Source organism: Notechis scutatus, chromosome 4, assembly GCF_049901735.1.
Source record: "Notechis scutatus isolate UNSWTSFEM ecotype Mainland chromosome 4, rNotScu1.2, whole genome shotgun sequence".
NCBI lineage: Eukaryota > Metazoa > Chordata > Lepidosauria > Squamata > Elapidae > Notechis > Notechis scutatus.
Window position 1 is genome coordinate 52,898,063 of NC_142012.1, and position 17,756 is coordinate 52,915,818.

Sequence of the window (17,756 nt, forward strand, 5' to 3'; positions counted from 1 at the left end):
GTCTTTGGCGCATAAGCTCTCGGTGTACATAAAGATATAAGTGATAAATCATGATCATAGTCATAAATACATTCATCGTGAATCCTAAAATACAACACTTAGTGATAATCATAGGATACTAAATAAGCAATCAACATAAATCATACTAGGAAACCAAATAAAACAACATAAATTGTAAAGATACAAGCAACAAAGTTATAGCCATTAGTAGAAAAGGAGATAGGTAATAGGAAGGAGGAGGAGAATAATAGTAATGCAGCCTTACTAAATAGTCTGACAGTGTTATGGGAATTAGTTGTTTAGCAGAGTGATGATGGCATGAGGGGAAAAACTCCTTGTGTCTAATTGTTCTGGCGTGTAGTGCCCTATAGCATCGTTTTGAGGGTAGGAGTTGAAACAGTTTATGTCCAGGATGTGAGGGGGTCTGTAAATATTTCCACAGCCCTCTTTTTGACTCGTGCAGGATACAGGTCTTCGTTTGAAGACAGGTTGGTAGCAATTGTTTTTTCTGCAGTCCTAATTATATTCTGAAGTCTGTGTCTGTCTTGTTGGGTTGCAGAACCAAACCAGACAGTTATAGAGGTACAAATGACAGGCTCATTAATTCCTCTGTAGAACTGGATCAGCAGCTCCTTGGGCAGTTTGAGCTTTCTGAGTTGGTGCAGGAAGAACATACTTTATTGTGCTTTTTTGATGAAGTTTTTGATGTTAGGTATCCATTTTAAGTCTTGAGATATGATAGAACCTCGAAACTTGACGGTCTCCACTGTTCCTACTTCGTTGTCTAGTATTGTGAGTAGTGGTAGTATAGGAGGGTTTCTCCTAAAATCTACCATCATTTCTATGGTTTTGAGTGTTTTTAGTCCAAGATTGTTCCAGTCGCACCACAAGGCTAAATGACTTAAATAGCACCAGCACATGTATGGTGGATTTATACCACACTGTGATCTTAGCAGAGATCCGGTTTAACTTCTATTTTCCAATTTGTTTTTTTTTGACATCTCTATTCAGATTCCTTTCCAAGGCAAATAATCAGATTCAAGAGCAGGTTTCATAGGAACCAGGGTATTAGGAGACCTTTATATATAGTTTTTAAAATAAACTTAATTAAATAAATGTCTAGAATATTGTACTTTAATGTTATAAATAATGCATGATTTATCTTTGTTCTCCTTGTTTTAACAGATGGTGGAGCTAATAATTTTGGACTCAATTTCCTGACATTTATCATTCTCTTCAATAATCTAATTCCAATCAGTCTGTTAGTTACACTGGAAGTTGTCAAATTTATTCAAGCATATTTTATAAATTGGGTAAATATAAAAATTATTGTGCTATTTGCAGTCCTTTTAATAATTCATTTCAAGAATAGAATATATGTTATTTGATAATATTTGACAATACAGGCTATTTGTTAAAATAGTGCAGATTAAATTGCAGGATAAAATGTCACAAAATGTATTCTTAGACGATTGCAGGCTTTAAATGGTATAGGTCAGGGCTGTCAAACTCCCGGCCCATGGACCGGATGCTCTGGCCACGCCTACACCCGGTTTAGCAAAGGGGGAAAAAGTCCCAATTTGTCATGTGACATCATGAAGATGCGAGTTGACACCCCTGGTATAGATTAATGAAATCCCTTACAACTAAACGTTTTAAGATATGAGCTTGCAAAAACATGTTTACTCCTAATACAAACTACAAAGACAGATAATGAATAGCCTAATGCATATTCTCAGTGGTAGAAGTCTACACCTGGCTTTATATCAGAAGTTTCCCCATCCTATCCTTAATATTCACACATGGAATAAAATTTTGGTAAATGTTTAGTTAATAGCAAGTTCTTGCTTAATGTTTTGCTCAAAACAGATTGCAGCGGAGTGTGTGCACAAGTTAATACCCTTTTCAGCTTTTTTATTATTATTTTATTAGGATATTGACATGCATTATGAACTTACAGACACTGCTGCCATGGCACGTACATCCAATCTTAATGAAGAACTTGGCCAGGTATTTTGGTTTGTTTTTGCGGGGGGGGGAATCTGTTGTTAATGTGTAATTTCTTAATTTAAATTCACACAATCATCTCCTTTCACTGTCATTTATCTGATGAACGGATAACTTGGTAAAATGTAAATATTCTCTATCCTATGTTTAAATGGATTATGTTTACATTTACCCCCCAAATATGCCCATGTAGAATTCCTGACTCGGGAATTCTGGGAGTTGAAGTCCACAAGTCATAAAAGAGGCCATAGTTGCCCATTCCTGATCTAGGGATTATTCTTCAGAACATGCCAGGGTCTAATGAGATTTATATCAATATCCTAATTTAACCACTATTCTGAACAGCAGAGCATTTATAAAGAGTCCTACAGATCTGGCAAGAAAAAAAAAGAGCCTAAGGTGCCATTTTTAGCAATGACTCATTACAGGAACCATTTACAAGATATAAATATTCTGACTCAGTAAGCAACACAACAATTACTTTTTCATCTTTGTATTTTTTAAAACTTCAATAAAATATTATGAAAGAAACAAAAAGAGTTCCTGGAGATACACCAGCTTTAGGGACACTTCCCAAAAAGAGAGGATGCTATTTACTTAACAGCTGCTATTAAGTTTAATGTAGAGAGAACCTAAATCTTCAAATGATCCTTCTTGAGATCAAAATACTCCTAACTTATAAAGTTGAAAATGGTGCTAAATTCTATGCTGACCGTTTACAGATCTGTTATCTAAACTACCCAATACTTGAAAGTGTGTGTGTGTGTGTGTGTGTATACACATATATGTATATATTGCTAGCATTTTCAATACATTGAATAATTTAAGAAATCACGTATTACTACAACATTAATGTATGCTTGATGAAACATATTAATGAACATTTGCCTTCCTCTTTTAAAGGTCAAATACATCTTTTCAGACAAAACAGGTACCTTGACGTGCAACGTTATGCAATTTAAGAAGTGTACCATAGCAGGAATATCTTATGGGTGAGTTCTTTTCTCTTACGTCATTACTGGTTTTATCTACCTTGCTACCTTATTTTTTTTTAAAAAAAATTAGAGTTGGACATTGGCAATGTCATTAAAATTCTCTCGAAAATCTCTTCAAGATCTTTACATTAAAAACAAAAAAGTCTCAAAAGAGAACCAGAAGCCCCTGATGCAAGACTAGTTCAGGGACTGCCTTTTAAGTCAGCTTCATCTTTTTAGCCGTGGCGTTTGAATTATCAAACGGTATTTTCCACGGATGGTTTTTCACTTAAACTTTAGCAACCTCCGTGGTGCTCTTTCCTTGGGAGCCACTGATTGTCAGATTGTTAATTATTAAAAGTAAAGATACAGAAGACTAAAATACTAACATACTAATACAGGTAGTCCTTGACTTCCAACAGTGACTGTTAAGTGACCGTTTGAAGTTACAGCGGCACTGACAAACATGACTTCTGACTATTTTTCACACTTAATGACCGTTGCAGCATCCCCATGGTCACATGATTTATACTCAGATGCTTAACAACTGCTTCATATTTACGACGGTTGCAGCATTCCAAGGTCAAACTTTCCGGCAAGCAACGTCAACAGGGAAGCTAGATTCACTTAAGAACCATGCTACTAAGTCAACAACCGCAATGATTCACTTAACAAATCTGGCAAGAAAAGTCATGAAATGGGGCAAAACTCACTTAACAAATTTCTCACTTAGCAACATAAATTTTGGGCTCAATTTGTGGTCGCAAGTCAAAGATGACCTGTACTAAAAGTCTTCGGGATAATGGAAGTTAAAAGACAGTGCAAAGAATTAGCTCCATTCAAAGTCCCATCTATTCCAGGGGTCGTCAAACTTGACAGCTTTAAGACCTGTGGACTTCAACTCCCAGAATTCCTTCCCAGTCATGTCAGCTCAGGAATTGTGGGAGTGTGAAGTCCACAAGTCTTAAACTTGCCAAGTTTGAAGACCCTTGCTCTATAAGAACACCTGCACACTTGCATTTATTGGATTTTCAAAAGATACGATAAAAACTGGAACCTAAAATTTCAGTGCTACAGATTTTGAAGTATGTGACTCCTCTCAGGGCGCCTCCTTCCTTCCTCTTCCCTTATAATGCCATACCTGGCTGTGCCTTGTCCTCGTGTTTAAAACCTCCTCCTTCCCTTTCTTTGCTGGCTGGGGAATTCTGGGAGTTGAAGTCCACAAGCTTTGAAGTGGCCAAGATTGGACACCCCTGCTCTACAGTTGCTGGAGCTACATGCTTGAGTTACGTAAGGCAGGCCATGCTCTCCAGGACCCTAACAAAGTAGGATTCCAAATAACATGGATAACTTTTTTAAAAAAAACTTACAGTTTCAATTACATGAGTGGATCACTAGATCAATTGTGGAGGTTTTTTCCTTTGTTTTAATTTCTCTGTGATGAGCTTCAAGCCTTACTTAGCTTTCTTAGCTATTTTTCTATGTTCTGCCTTCTTTACATTTCATACAGCCATTCTCCTGAATCCGATGATTTTGGCTGTACTTTGGATGAGTGGTAAGCACTAATTTTTGCTGCTATTTCTTTTCTACTCACAATGATCTATAACTATTATTAACATACTGAAACTGGGTGTATATAGAGAAAGTAATTTTGAAACAGTACCTTCAAATAAACATTTCCATCTGTTGAGAAGTGGAATTCGACTCCTCAATTGCAAAGAAAAGTTATTGTTCATCCCTTTTTTTAGACTGAGTAAGCTTTACTGAACATTACTTCACTCAAATATAAATAATCTGGTTTTAAAATGTTCATTTTCGAATTATTAGAGTACTGTACTACAGTATGGTCTTACAACATTATCAAAAATATCCATATACGTTCATCAAAACTCAATCTCTGAGTCTAGGAAAACACTTTGTTATCAGAGACTGACTTTTGGTTTTTAATCTGTGGGTAAAAGGTTTGGTTTTGATGTGATTCATATGGGTAAATTAATTATTATTTCCTTCATTTCATTCTGTATATCATCTTGTATTGAACCCAGTTAAATATGTTTTACTACATAGTTAATCAAACTATAAGTATGTGGATGAAGGATAATTAAAATGTAAGCTGCCTCCTTAAGTACAAATTATTGTAATTATTAAACATTGTTACTTCAAAAAAGATATAAACAGAATCTAAATGATTTATACTTAATGAAGCTACATTGTTTTGGTTTTTTTATTGTAACTACATGTAGTCATGTTTTCATTTCTTTCACTTTTATTTTTAGCCAGAGTCCACAAGCAAAGGAAGAAAAAACATTTAGCGACCCATCATTACTGGAAAACCTGCAAAACAAACATGTAAGATGCAGAAATAAGGCGACGCAAAATAAATAACCTCAAAGCTGACATAAAATAGGAGGAGGAAGGGGTCTTAATGTATGTGTGCCATCTTGAGTTACTTGCAAAGTAATAAAAGCAGGGTAAAAATCTTAATAAAATAAATATAGAATAACAGAGTTGGAAAGGACCTTGGAGGTCTTCTAGTCCAACCCCCATGCACAAGCATCTACCATTTCAGACAAGTGGCTGTCCAGTCTCTTCCTAAAAGCCTCCAGTGATGGAGCACCCACAACTTCTGGAGGCAGGTTGTTCCACTGGTTAATTGTCCTCACAGTTAGGAATTTTCCCCTTAATTCCAGGTTGCTTCTTCCCTTGGTTAGTTTCCATCCATTGCTTCTTCTGCCTTCAGGTGCTTTGGAAAACAGGTTGAACCCCCCCGCCCCCTCTTTTTTGTGGCAGCCTCTCAAATATTGGAAGACTGCTATCCTGTCTCCCCTGGTCGTCTTTTCTGTAGCCGAGGATTTGACTCATTTCACCCACTATCCCTTCTCTTCTTTAAACTACCCTATTCCCACAACCATTCATCATATAATTTCGCCTCCAGCCTCCTAATCATCTTAGTTGCTCTTCTCTGCACTCTTTCTAGAGTCTCCACTTTTGTATTTGTTTATTTATTTATTGCATCGTGGTGATCAAAACTGAAATAATTCCTGATGATCAGAAGAGTTAACAATATTTATTTCCTCTTAAGGGCTCACAAAGTAGAGTTTTGATTTGCATAAAAAACAGGTCTGTAATCAAGAAGAGAATGGAGCACTGATCATAACCTTTTTTCTACTACTATCCCTTTTCTTCAGTAAGCACCTGATTTTTATATATAAAGAAAATGTATATCTTTTCTTTCTCTCTTTCATTTCCCCTGCCATTTTGTTTCTCCTAGGTGAATGCAGGTTTATTTAAAAAAAAAAAACAAATGTTTTTATTTGTATACAGCTATTTTGTACTTGTTTGTCTGTACATACAATTTTTAATTCTAGAACAATTCATTCTACTGTTTTCTGTTTTTCAGCCAACGGCCCCTATCATTTGTGAGTTTTTGACAATGATGGCAATTTGTCACACAGCTGTCCCAGAAAGAGAAGATGACAGAATAATTTATCAAGCGGCATCTCCAGGTAAGGCTTATTGCAGCACTATAATCGCTTTCAACTAAATAAAGTTGAACTGCTTTACCTTTAATAACGTGCTAAAAGATATATGGACATCGAACGGATGGATTAGCCTGGAGTTTATTGTAAAGAGGATGCATTGCTAATTGTAGGCTGAACATTATCCTCAGAAGGATTATGGGTTGCTTGGGCTTTTTATAAGGGCATTTTGGCTTGCCGCGCACCAAGTCATGCCTATAATAGGCTTTGTAGGATTTCCTCATGCAATGTAATGTGAAGAGAATGAATTCGTACCGGTTTAGTTCAACAATGCATGCCCATAATTTACACCACCGATCATCGGAATAACAGGCTGCTCTGGACAGAAGATCCTGATCTTCAAAAGCCCACGTGAAAAGTCTTTGATTATATCTATGCCTGTGTTCCCTGGAGGTTAGAGATAGGGAAGTAGCCACCACTCTTACCTTTATATGTCTTTGCCATCCCCTTTCCGTTTCCCACTCCTGGTAATTTTTCTAAGCAGGAATTTATTTTACACACACCTTGTCAACTCATATTTCTGTGGTCTTTTTCGAGTTGCCAATAGAAAGGGAGGGAGGGAGGGGAGAGGTTTTGAAAGAGCAGTGCGGCAGCTTGCAAAACCAAAAGTGCCGAAATAGTTTTTCACAGATAGTAACTAGGTGACTGAAGTTTCCGCTGCGCAAAATTCTAACTGGAGAGCACAATTGATGACGCCACCCGGGGGTGGGGGGAAACCAGGATCAAAGGCGACAATGAATTATGTGTCTCAGAGTCAGCTACACCCAGGCAGTGCCGGCATGTTAACTTCCAATAAATCCTTTTGAAGTTTTGGAAGTTTGGCTCGAGATTCATGATTTAAATGGGGGTAACTGCCAGAATCCTGACACACCAGTGATAGGAAACTTGGGGAAATGGAAGTGGGCAAGCAGGCTCCATTAGTGAATTACAGGTAGTTCTTGACTTACAACCAGTTTGTTTCGTGACTGTTCGAAGTTACAACGGCACCGAAAAAAGCGACTTATGTCCGGTTTTCACACTTACAACCATTGTGACATCCCCATGGTCACGTGATCAAAATTCAGCCGCTTGGCAACTGAGTCACGAGGGTTGCCGTATCCCGGGGTCACGTGATCACATTTTACAACCTTCTGGCAAGCCAAGTCAATGGGAAGGAGCCAGATTCATTTAACAACCATGTTACTAACTTAACAATGGTGGCAAGAAAGGTCGCAAAATGGGGCCGAACAAATGTTTCACTTGGCAACATAAATTTTGAGTCAATTGCAGTCGTAAGTCGAGGACTACCTGTGCATTACCGATTGATTGACCAGCCACTGCTCTGGTTGTATTTAGGGGCCCAATTTGTAATGTTGGTTATTACTACAATCACCTTTTTGGGCTGTCACCAGGGACCCTCTTCTCACAAACAAAATTCTTGTGGTGATATAAGCCGCTTATGGGTTGCCTTTTCCCACAAGATGAGCGGCATATAAATGTAATAACTAGATATGTAAGAGGTATAAGAGCATTATTAATAAAGGGGGGGAACACTACAAACAAATATGTTTGGGACGCAGTGGCTAAGATGCTGAGCTTGTTGATCAGAAAGGTCAGCGGTTTGAATCCCTAGCGCCGCGTAAGGGAGTGAGCTCCCGTTCCTTGTCCCAGCTTTTGCCAACCTAGCAGTTCGAAAGCATGTAAAAAAAATGCAAGTAGAAAAATAGGAACCCCCTTTGGTGGGAAAGGAACAGTGTTCCGTGCACCTTCGGCGTTTAAGTCATGCCGGCCACATGACCGCAGATACATCTTTGGACAGCGCTGGCTCCTCAGCTTTGTAACAGAGATGAACATCTCCCCCTAGAGCTAGAAGTGACTAGAACGCATTATGTGCAAAGGGAACTTTTACATTTACCTTACAAATATATTTAATGAAATCACTAGGAGTCAAGTTGATTTGAAGAATTAACTTTTAACTACTCTAGCCTATACCCCTGGGATGTCTGTTAGTCTGCCATACAGTGAGATCAACTAAGCTTGGCCAGGCTCTGACATTTGCTAGGCTATCATGGTTTGTTGTTTTCAAAAGAGACTATATAGGAAAAGGTTGGTGGGTTTTTTTAGCTACGCATTTTAACTATACAAACATAAAAATATATTCGGACATTGCGATGCTTCCCAACAGTTCTTGTACTGCTCGGAAGCCATTAATTGATATTTTTGAAAAGGGAAAAAAAACGGAAGAAGCGATAACAATAACGCAAGAAAACTGAAGCGGAATTCCACGATCCTATTTCATTCCCCCATCAAATTATATGAGCTACGAAAGGCTATTATATGATAAAAAAAGTCATCTTGGGAAGCATTCTTAAATTATGAAATGTGCTTCTTTTTACTTGGGAAAAAATGTAGCGGATATTATATTTGAATGAAATGAAATTGCGTATGAATAAAATGAAGATGAAAAATCTAATTTCTGGTGGTCAAAACAGTAAACATATTGTTTTTAGTTTATTGTTCTTATTGATTTGGCAATGAAAAATAATAGTGGATGTTTTGTTACAGATGAAGGAGCATTAGTCAGAGCAGCTAAGCATCTCCATTTTGTTTTTACTGGAAGAACGCCAGACTCTGTCATTATAGAATCTGTAAGTGGATTAAATTAGTAAACTGTAAGGGTATTATTTTCTCAGTAAAAAAAATATTGAGAAATTAGAAATGCCTTTGAAATTGTAAAGTGTTGCTTCCTCCCTCCCAGCTGGGTCAAGAAGAAAGATACGAATTGCTGAACGTGTTAGAATTTACAAGGTAATTACATCGGCCTTTTTAGCACCTTTTATTTTTCTGTCTTTTGCTTTCAAAGTCCCTTAAAAATGTTAACAGTTTTTCGATTCTTCCAGTTCTAGAAAAAGAATGTCTGTGATTGTGCGTACACCATCCGGAAAATTAAGACTCTACTGCAAAGGAGCTGTAAGTTGTCACTCCGTTGTTATTATTATTTTTATTTTTTTCAGATGTAAGTTTCTGAAACTTGACTGTCAGTGGTATTTTCTCAAGGAAGATTGTAAGGAATAAACAGATAGTGACTTATTTAGTCATGCCACTTTCTTCTACTCTTTTTCCCCCCCAATACTAGTAAAAACAATAGAACCAACGTTTTGTAATGGCACCACTGTAGGGTGAAGAGTGGTAGGTCTCAAACGTTGTTTCCCAGAAACCATTGGGATTTACACCCACTAGTACTTTCTCTACGACCAGATTATTATTACCTTTATTGTCAGAGTACAACATGTGTACAATGCGATTGGCTAAGCCTCCCTTCATGCACACACACCCCAACACAACTCACAAGACAGAAGTCCCTAACCCAGTCCCAATCTTATTACACTATGTGACCTTGTTGCACAACGCGCCGGCCCCGCAAGTCTATCGTACTACATTGACATGAAGTTATTTCCCATTCAGGAGTCTGACAGCCCACAGGTAGAAACTGTTCTTCAGCCTGTTGGTGGGGCTGGCTATGCTTCTCTATCTCCTGTCCGATAGCAGGAGAGTGAAGAAGTGCTGACCGGGGTGTGAGTCATCCCTGATGATTTTCCTCACTCTTCTAAGGCAGCAAGCCCTATGGAGGTCATCTAGAGGTATCGGGACAGCTCACGATGTTTTGTGCTGCAATGTTTTATACACTAAGGGGCACCTGACTTGCTATCCCATCTTCTAACCCCGATGTGTACATAAAAACCCAGAGCTTTGTCTCCTGGCCCTTAGATGGACTCAAAATTCATAGTACTTCTGGGTTTCTATAGGTGTCTTCACTAAATCTGTGCAATTTTTATCCTATGGCTGAGATTTGCTTTACATTTCTCTTAAGTTATCTTCCATACTTCCATTGTTCTGTCTGTTTCCCTATCCTGTTATTATGTGAATGTCCTATTTTTTCAGCCTCTCTTCTTGGAACCATTTTATTATTATTATTTCTATTTTGTGTTCCGGTATCTGCGTGCTTCCTATTTAGTCTCATCCTCTCTCTCGTGTCTGTCTCATTGTTTCCTTTCTCTTCGGTTCTTAACACATTCTTGGCTGAAGCCAACGGAGGGAACTCTTCTGCCTCTTGTTGGCTTCTTTTTAAGCTGAGGAAGGTGTATAGTTGTGTCCTTTTTTTCAGTTTTAAAGGCGGAAGGAAATGCCTCCTTTCTGATGGAGAGAGGGGAACACCTCTTCAAAGTCTGGTTTTACCCTACCGCGATTTCAGTTTTTTGCCTGCCCCTTTTGTTTGTTTCTTTCACACAGGGTATTCAACCTTGGCAACTTGTGGACTTCAACTCCCAGAATTGACAGGCTGAGGGATTCTGGGAGTTGAAGTCCATAAGTCTTAAAAATTGCCAAGGTTGGACACTCCTTGTTTAGCCCATCCTTGGATCCCAATTCTTGGATACAGTGCTGAGGGAATCCACCATAATTTAAGAGAAGATAACCTGACCACCAGAAGATTCCAGTTTTTTTCTGTTTCTCTGGGCTCATTTTTCTTTTGGATAAGATGAATAAGATGCTTGGGTACCTAACTGCATCTTCTCCACACACAGACTCTTACACCTGAAACACAACTGCCCTGTGTGTGTGTGTGAGATACACAAAACTACCAATGAGGAAACAGATAGGGGAAGGAAGGAGCACAAGCATTGGCCATCACCCCTGGTTCTTTTTCCTTCCTTTCTTGCATAAACAAAATCAAATTTTATTCAAAGAAAAGAAATAGAAAAAAGCAAACATAAAAGTCTTCTTTACTTACAACGCACAAATACTCAAAGTTAAGGAAAAGATGTATGTTCCAGAGGTGTCCAACTCCAGGGAAAGCAACAACTGGTAATTTTTTTTAAAAAAACTACACACAACTTAAAACTAATAGAAATGAAGTATAATATACTCCACCCAGACCACCAGATGGTGCTGTTCCATCAGCATTCAGCTCAGAGCTCTTACAGAGCTCCAGTTTTCTGAAAGAAAAAAATGCTTAATTTAAAGCCTAAAGCTTCAATTCACAATCCAAAATACATCACTCAGAATTCTGTGCTCAATGCAGAGCCAAAAACACGGGAGACAATTTTATACGTATGTTTTTGTATGTAAATTGTATTTATTTGATGTACACTGCCGTATTCGGGTAAGCAACTCTTAAAAATAAAAGTGATTTAACTGATGCCCGCACATTTATACATTCAGTTCATAGTTCAAAATCCAGTAAAAATTGTAAAGGGTTGTTACATACAGTATTGTTTTCAATCAGTCTTTGCATTAATATAAATATGCAGAGGTGGTTTTTTTTTTTTTGTTTTTTTTTTTGCTACATAGTGGTGATTTTTTAAAAAAAAACTGTTTATGCTAAATTTTGCTAATTTTTAAAAGGAAAATGGGATATGCATTTTAATTAAATAATAATTAACTGTAATACTACACATTAAATAGCATTTTTGTTATAGAGCCGTGTTGGTGAACCTATGGCACGCATGCTGGAAGTGGCATGCAGAGCCATTTCCCCTGGCACACGAGAGGTTGCCTGGAAGTGCTCCACTGCGCATGCGCGCGCCACCGCCTGACAACCGATTGTCGGGTATCTGGCATGCATGCACAGGGGGCAGGGGGGACAGCACGCATTGCCTTCTGGGACAGGCACACGAGCGAGTGCAGGCGAGTGTGTGCGCAATAATCGGAACGGGAGCTGAAAAAGGCTAGCCACCACTGTTACAGAGTATCATTTTCTGGCCTAGTTTTGCTTTTTACATTTCTTTAATGCTCAACAAAATAGATTCTTGTTCACTATTGTTAATTATTACTATAGGACACAGTTATTTGTGATCGTCTGGCTGAAAATTCAAGATACAAAGAAATTACCTTGAAACATTTAGAGCTGTTTGCTACTGAAGGTGAGTACAGTATTACTGTTTAATTATAACAGCACAGTAATAAATAATTGCATATTAATAATAAAATAAATAGATGATGATCGACAATTAAAAAGCCACGGTGGCTCAGTCGTTAGAGTGCCATACTGCAGGCTACTTCTGCTGAACACCGGCTGCCAGCAGTTTGGCAGTTCGAGTCTCACCAACTCAAGATTGACTCAGCTTTCCGTCCCTCCGAGGTGGGTCAAATGAGGACCCAGATTGTTGGGTGGCAAGAGGCTGTAAAATGCTTAGAGAGGGCTGTAAAAGCACTATGAAGCAGGATATAAGTCTAAGTGCTATTGCTAGTCCTTCCTTCCTCCCTCAGTGGTTAGAATGCAGTATTGCAGGCTAACTCTGCCAATTGCCAGCAGTTCAATCCTGACCGGCTCAAGGTTGACTCAGCCGTCCATCCTTCTGAGGTGGGAAAAATGAGGACCCAGATTGTTGGGGGCAAGAGGCTAACTCTGTAAACCGCTTAGGGAGGGCATTAAAGCACCATGAAGCGGTATATAAGTCCAAGTGCTATTGCTATCGCTACTTTAAAACCTTACTTCTGTTTTTTCAGCTAGTGCAGTGCAGATTAGAAGTTTTATTTTCTTTTAGCCCCAATAAACCCTGCCTTTTGCTTAATTTCTGTATACTTAATTAACTCTCACTTGTCAACAAGCAATTGAAAAGCATCACGTACAACCTGTGATGTTGCCTCTTTGAAAATGTCAAATTTGAGACATTTAAGACAGTAAGCCAGGCATCTAAATTTTGATCACGTGACCAGGGGGGTGTTGCAGAGGTGATAAATGTAGGAAACGGCCGTATGTCCCTTTTTTCAGTGCCATTGTAACTAAACAGACTCAATCGGTCATTAAATGAACTGTCGTAAGTCGAGGACTACCCATACTGCAGTCCTTGTTGCTGGTTTAAAGATCCAGAAAATTCAGACAGAATTTCCATTTTGGAATTCTGATTGCAAGCTTCTCCAAAAAAAAGAAATAAAAAAAACCTCTTTTTTTGCCTATAATCTGCTTGAATCCAAAATTCCAAACTTATAGAGAAGTAATAGTTATGGACCGTTTTGTGGCTGTTCCTGTAGGTCTGAGGACCCTCTGTTTCGCTGTGGCTGAGATTACAGAAAGTGATTATCAGGAGTGGCTGAACGTGTATCAAAAAGCTACAACCTCTATCCAAAACAGAGCTCTGAAACTTGAAGAGAGTTATGAACTAATTGAAAAAGTAGGTGTTGCTTAACTTTATGCAATGAATTTTACTGAGATCTGTGTTAATTGTATGTAGATTTTACTATAAATTAACATTGTAGTTTAGCACTGATTGAATACATTTTTTAAAAGGGGGTTTTAACATATTTTCAGACTTCTCGATCGAAAGGTCTCTAATAGCTTAAAAGTAATTGATAAGAAGCTTCCAAGCATGATTAAAAAAGGAAGTTTGAGAATTTAAATTGTCATTTAAAAAGCACCAACCATAGTCGCAAGCAAAATGGTTATCTCTCGTTGCTCAATATCCAGCAGAGAAGACTGCATTGTGTCATTGTCACAAGGAGCAATTGTTTGGAGCTCATTTCCATTTTTTCTTAGGAGATATTTTTTTTCTTGCAAGAAATAGACTTTGTTAAGAAGGGAAACCTGGAATAGTCACCTCACTATGATACTAGGAATTTTCTGTTTGTAAGTACCTTAGTTTAAGGTGTGTTTGCTATAGTACCAGGTCCTAAATCTAAATTATATATCTTGCTTGCTTTAAGAAAAGGAAGTTAATTCTCTCGTGTGTTTTTTCTGAAGAATCTCCAGTTACTTGGCGCTACAGCCATAGAAGATAAGCTTCAAGATCAAGTGCCTGAAACCATCGAAACACTAATGAAAGCAGATATCAAAATTTGGATTCTTACTGGAGACAAGCAAGAGACAGCTATTAATATTGGTAATATGTTAAATCGAGTTGATAAACGTAAATATATGTGTATATTTAAATAATTGGGGGGGAAAAGTGCACGTTTTGGGGAATTATTCAGGATTTCCTTTGATTATGTTTTTCTGATAACTAGAGGAAAGGAAGAATTGACTATATGAAATCAATTTTGGGTTACTAAAGAAATTGATTGTGTCCCGGTATTCACATAACTCCAGCAATCACAGAATGGAACATAGCAACAACTAATAAATAATAATTAAGATAAATCTATTATTTATTAATTATATCAATTGGATATATTAATCATCAGTATTGGATACCCTTGCTACACATTGATTATGATTACATTTATAAATATATATCATTGATAATAATACACAGATACATGCCATACTTTAATTAAAATACTTTTAATTAAGCAACCGGTGACAGCTTCTGCCAAGTGATTGTTACCAAGTGCCATAACATTCCCTAGAAAAGTTTTAGCAAGTTTCTGGCTTTTGCCTGCAATACTGTGATAGCAACGTGGCATATTTCTGTTCAATAACTCAAGGTCAAATGGATGTCACATAAAGAATATTGGCATTTTCATTAGCATGAGAAGTTTTGCAAATCCTTTAGAATTTTCCCTAATCCTAATCCTGCAATTCGGTGACCTACAAATGTGATCTAATCTAATTCTAATTAATATAGAAGAAGATTATGGTTAGACAACACACACAAAAGTGCATTGAGAAGGGTTCTTTACACAATTTATTTATGGTCCCAGAAACAATAAATTTACTCCTGACTCTTACCTCATTGACTTCAGCTTCTGACACAACTTCCCCTCTTAAAAAATATCATCCTATAGATTTAGTATATTTTTTTTCATATAAAGATAGTGAATGTTGGCTGAATATGTCCTATAAAAGCAAAGCATAGTACTGTTATTTTGTGTGTTCTTTGTTTACCCGAAACCAAATAGAATTCTCAACTTTCTAGTGTTCACTTCAAATATATATTCCCTCAAGTGGCCTTAAATTTCCCACCAAACCTCCATATAGTAATTTAATGCCAGTTATTTTATCCAGGACACAATATTCTTGCATTTTAATGTCTCAGTGTTAGGAGCTATGTTTATATCTTTATGTATCTGCAATTACAACTTTTAAAAATCCAAACACATTAACGTATTTTTTTCCTAATAGGACATTCATGTAAACTCTTGAAAAAAAACATGGGGCTAATTGTCATAAATGAAGGCTCCCTTGATGTAAGTATAATCTAAATTTGTATCAACGGTCTATGTAGGGGGTATATGGTTGGAAAAAGCAGTTGGAAAAAAACATTTTTACTTCTTCAGATCTCAAAATATAGAAAACGTGCAATGAAAAAATATTTCTTAAACCCTAGCCTTTGTTCTGCCATGTTTTCAGTAGAATAGAATAACAGAATTGGAAGGGATCTTGGAGGTCTTCTAGTCCAACCTGTTCAGGCAGGAAACCCTTATACGTGTTCTGTGCCTCTGGTTATTTAAAAAGAGAACTTGGACAATGTGTTAATGATGGGAACTTTCTTGGCTGCAAAAATATTGTTCATCTATATCACCTGCGCTTCTTTTGAGCTATGGAAGTGAAATGACATCATGTCAGCCTCGTTGCATCAAGAGAGTTTTCCCCGTAGCTCCAAACATGATTGCATTGTATGGAAATGTCTCAAGTTGAAGAGAGATCAAGATACATTCTCAACAAATCCTATGATAGGCATTGGAACAGATACTGGAGTTCTTGAGAAGGAAAGTAGTGGTTGCCTTGAATTTAGAAGGCAGAAAAGAGGGTGCGGACAGTTGATCACTGAACTGTATGTAATTATGATTGACAGATTTTTCCTAATAGACATAATCTCAAATTGTTTATTCCTAGCAACTGATTAAAAAAAAAAGACTTCAGCTGCACTAATGTTTCTTTTGTGAGGAAAATGCAAAATACAACGATAATGTTCTTGCAAGTTTGTTTTATTCAAATTTACCAGAAAAAAAAGAGGTGGATTAAACGACTAGCCTCATCTAGTTGATTTAATCCCCTAGCAAAGCTTTTCAATTGGTTTTAAATGATCCACTGGGTTGTAGAGCTTCATTGACAAAAATAATAGAGAGTTCATTTCTGAGAAACAAATATAGATAGAATATTTGTGCATAGTGTATAAAAAGCGATTAAAGGATTCATATTTTCCAACAAATGCAGTAAATGACATTGATATAGCCCGAACCCAATTAAATAGGAACCTAGTTGTGCAAGCATGTATCAAGATTCATATAAGAAGGATCGCCATTCCTATTTGCCAGGTGAAAACCCTTCTCCCAGGCAAGTGAACTAGCTGTGAACTAAGCCGGCTTTTATTTTCTGGCAGTTCTATTTTTCCTATTTTTAATCGGTTCTGATTTCAATCCCGGTTGTTGTTGGATTTTATACCTTTTTTTTAAAGAGCAATTTTAATTGTGCTTTTAATTCCTTTGATAATTATGTTAATAAAGTCGCACAGAATAAAATAAACATCTTAATGGAAGAAGAACCATAGGAACAACAAACAGGCGATGTGTGTGCTTATTGTGGTATTTTACAGGCAACAAGAGAGACCTTAACCCATCACTGTGGCACCCTGGGTGAGGCTTTGAGGAAAGAAAATGATTTTGCACTAATCATTGACGGCAAAACATTAAAGTACGCTTTGACATTCGGTATAAGGCAGTATTTCTTGGATTTGGCTCTGTCCTGCAAAGCTGTCATTTGTTGCAGGTAAATCTTTGTTGGTTTGTTGGTTTGTTTGCTCATATAATTTAGGCAGTATTCCTCCAAAATATTTTTGGTTCCAGTTGAATTTACAGTATAGTTGTCCAAGCTTATGGGAATTGCGTAATGTCTATGCTGGTGTTAGGCTGCTACCTTTAAAACAAAAAAATAGTATTTTAATTAGTATTAGCATTTATTTTTGTTCAATATGTACACAGCTGGCAGAAAGCCACGGTCCTTTGCCTTCTCCATCTGGATTGAGACCCTTGTACAGGTGGTCCTCGACCTACTAACTTTTGTTTAGCGACCATTTGAAATTACAATGCTAATCTCTATCCCCTGATGACCATTATTTAAGTTTAATAACAATATTGTTTTTCTTTTTTTTCTAGAGTTTCGCCTTTGCAGAAATCTGATATTGTACAAATGGTTAAAAAACAGGTAAAGGTAGTGACATTGGCCATCGGGGATGGAGCGAATGATGTCAGCATGATACAAACGGCACACGTAGGTGTTGGCATTAGTGGAAACGAAGGCCTCCAAGCTGCTAATTCTTCAGATTATTCAATAGCTCAGGTGAGAATATTAAAGCATTTCATAAGCAGGTGATTGTAAGCA

General features: G+C 37.4%; 1 protein-coding gene across 5 annotated transcripts in view; it reads left to right on the forward strand.

Moving 5' to 3' along the window:
* Positions 1 to 17,756, forward strand: part of ATP8A1 (ATPase phospholipid transporting 8A1) — a 63,665-nt gene that overhangs the window by 24,637 nt on the left and 21,272 nt on the right. For 3 of the 5 annotated variants that reach the window (XM_026688796.2, XM_026688797.2, XM_087963488.1), the window contains 15 exons: positions 1,186 to 1,313; positions 1,933 to 2,010; positions 2,911 to 2,999; positions 4,492 to 4,536; positions 5,258 to 5,330; positions 6,382 to 6,487; positions 9,065 to 9,147; positions 9,258 to 9,307; positions 9,400 to 9,469; positions 12,336 to 12,420; positions 13,532 to 13,671; positions 14,238 to 14,376; positions 15,558 to 15,622; positions 16,972 to 17,144; positions 17,531 to 17,714. In XM_026688796.2, coding sequence (XP_026544581.1) covers positions 1,186 to 1,313; positions 1,933 to 2,010; positions 2,911 to 2,999; positions 4,492 to 4,536; positions 5,258 to 5,330; positions 6,382 to 6,487; positions 9,065 to 9,147; positions 9,258 to 9,307; positions 9,400 to 9,469; positions 12,336 to 12,420; positions 13,532 to 13,671; positions 14,238 to 14,376; positions 15,558 to 15,622; positions 16,972 to 17,144; positions 17,531 to 17,714 — 1,508 coding nt within the window. The remainder of the gene's footprint in view (positions 1 to 1,185; positions 1,314 to 1,932; positions 2,011 to 2,910; positions 3,000 to 4,491; positions 4,537 to 5,257; positions 5,331 to 6,381; positions 6,488 to 9,064; positions 9,148 to 9,257; positions 9,308 to 9,399; positions 9,470 to 12,335; positions 12,421 to 13,531; positions 13,672 to 14,237; positions 14,377 to 15,557; positions 15,623 to 16,971; positions 17,145 to 17,530; positions 17,715 to 17,756) is intronic. The other 2 variants (XM_087963487.1, XM_026688798.2) reach the window with 1 other exon arrangement.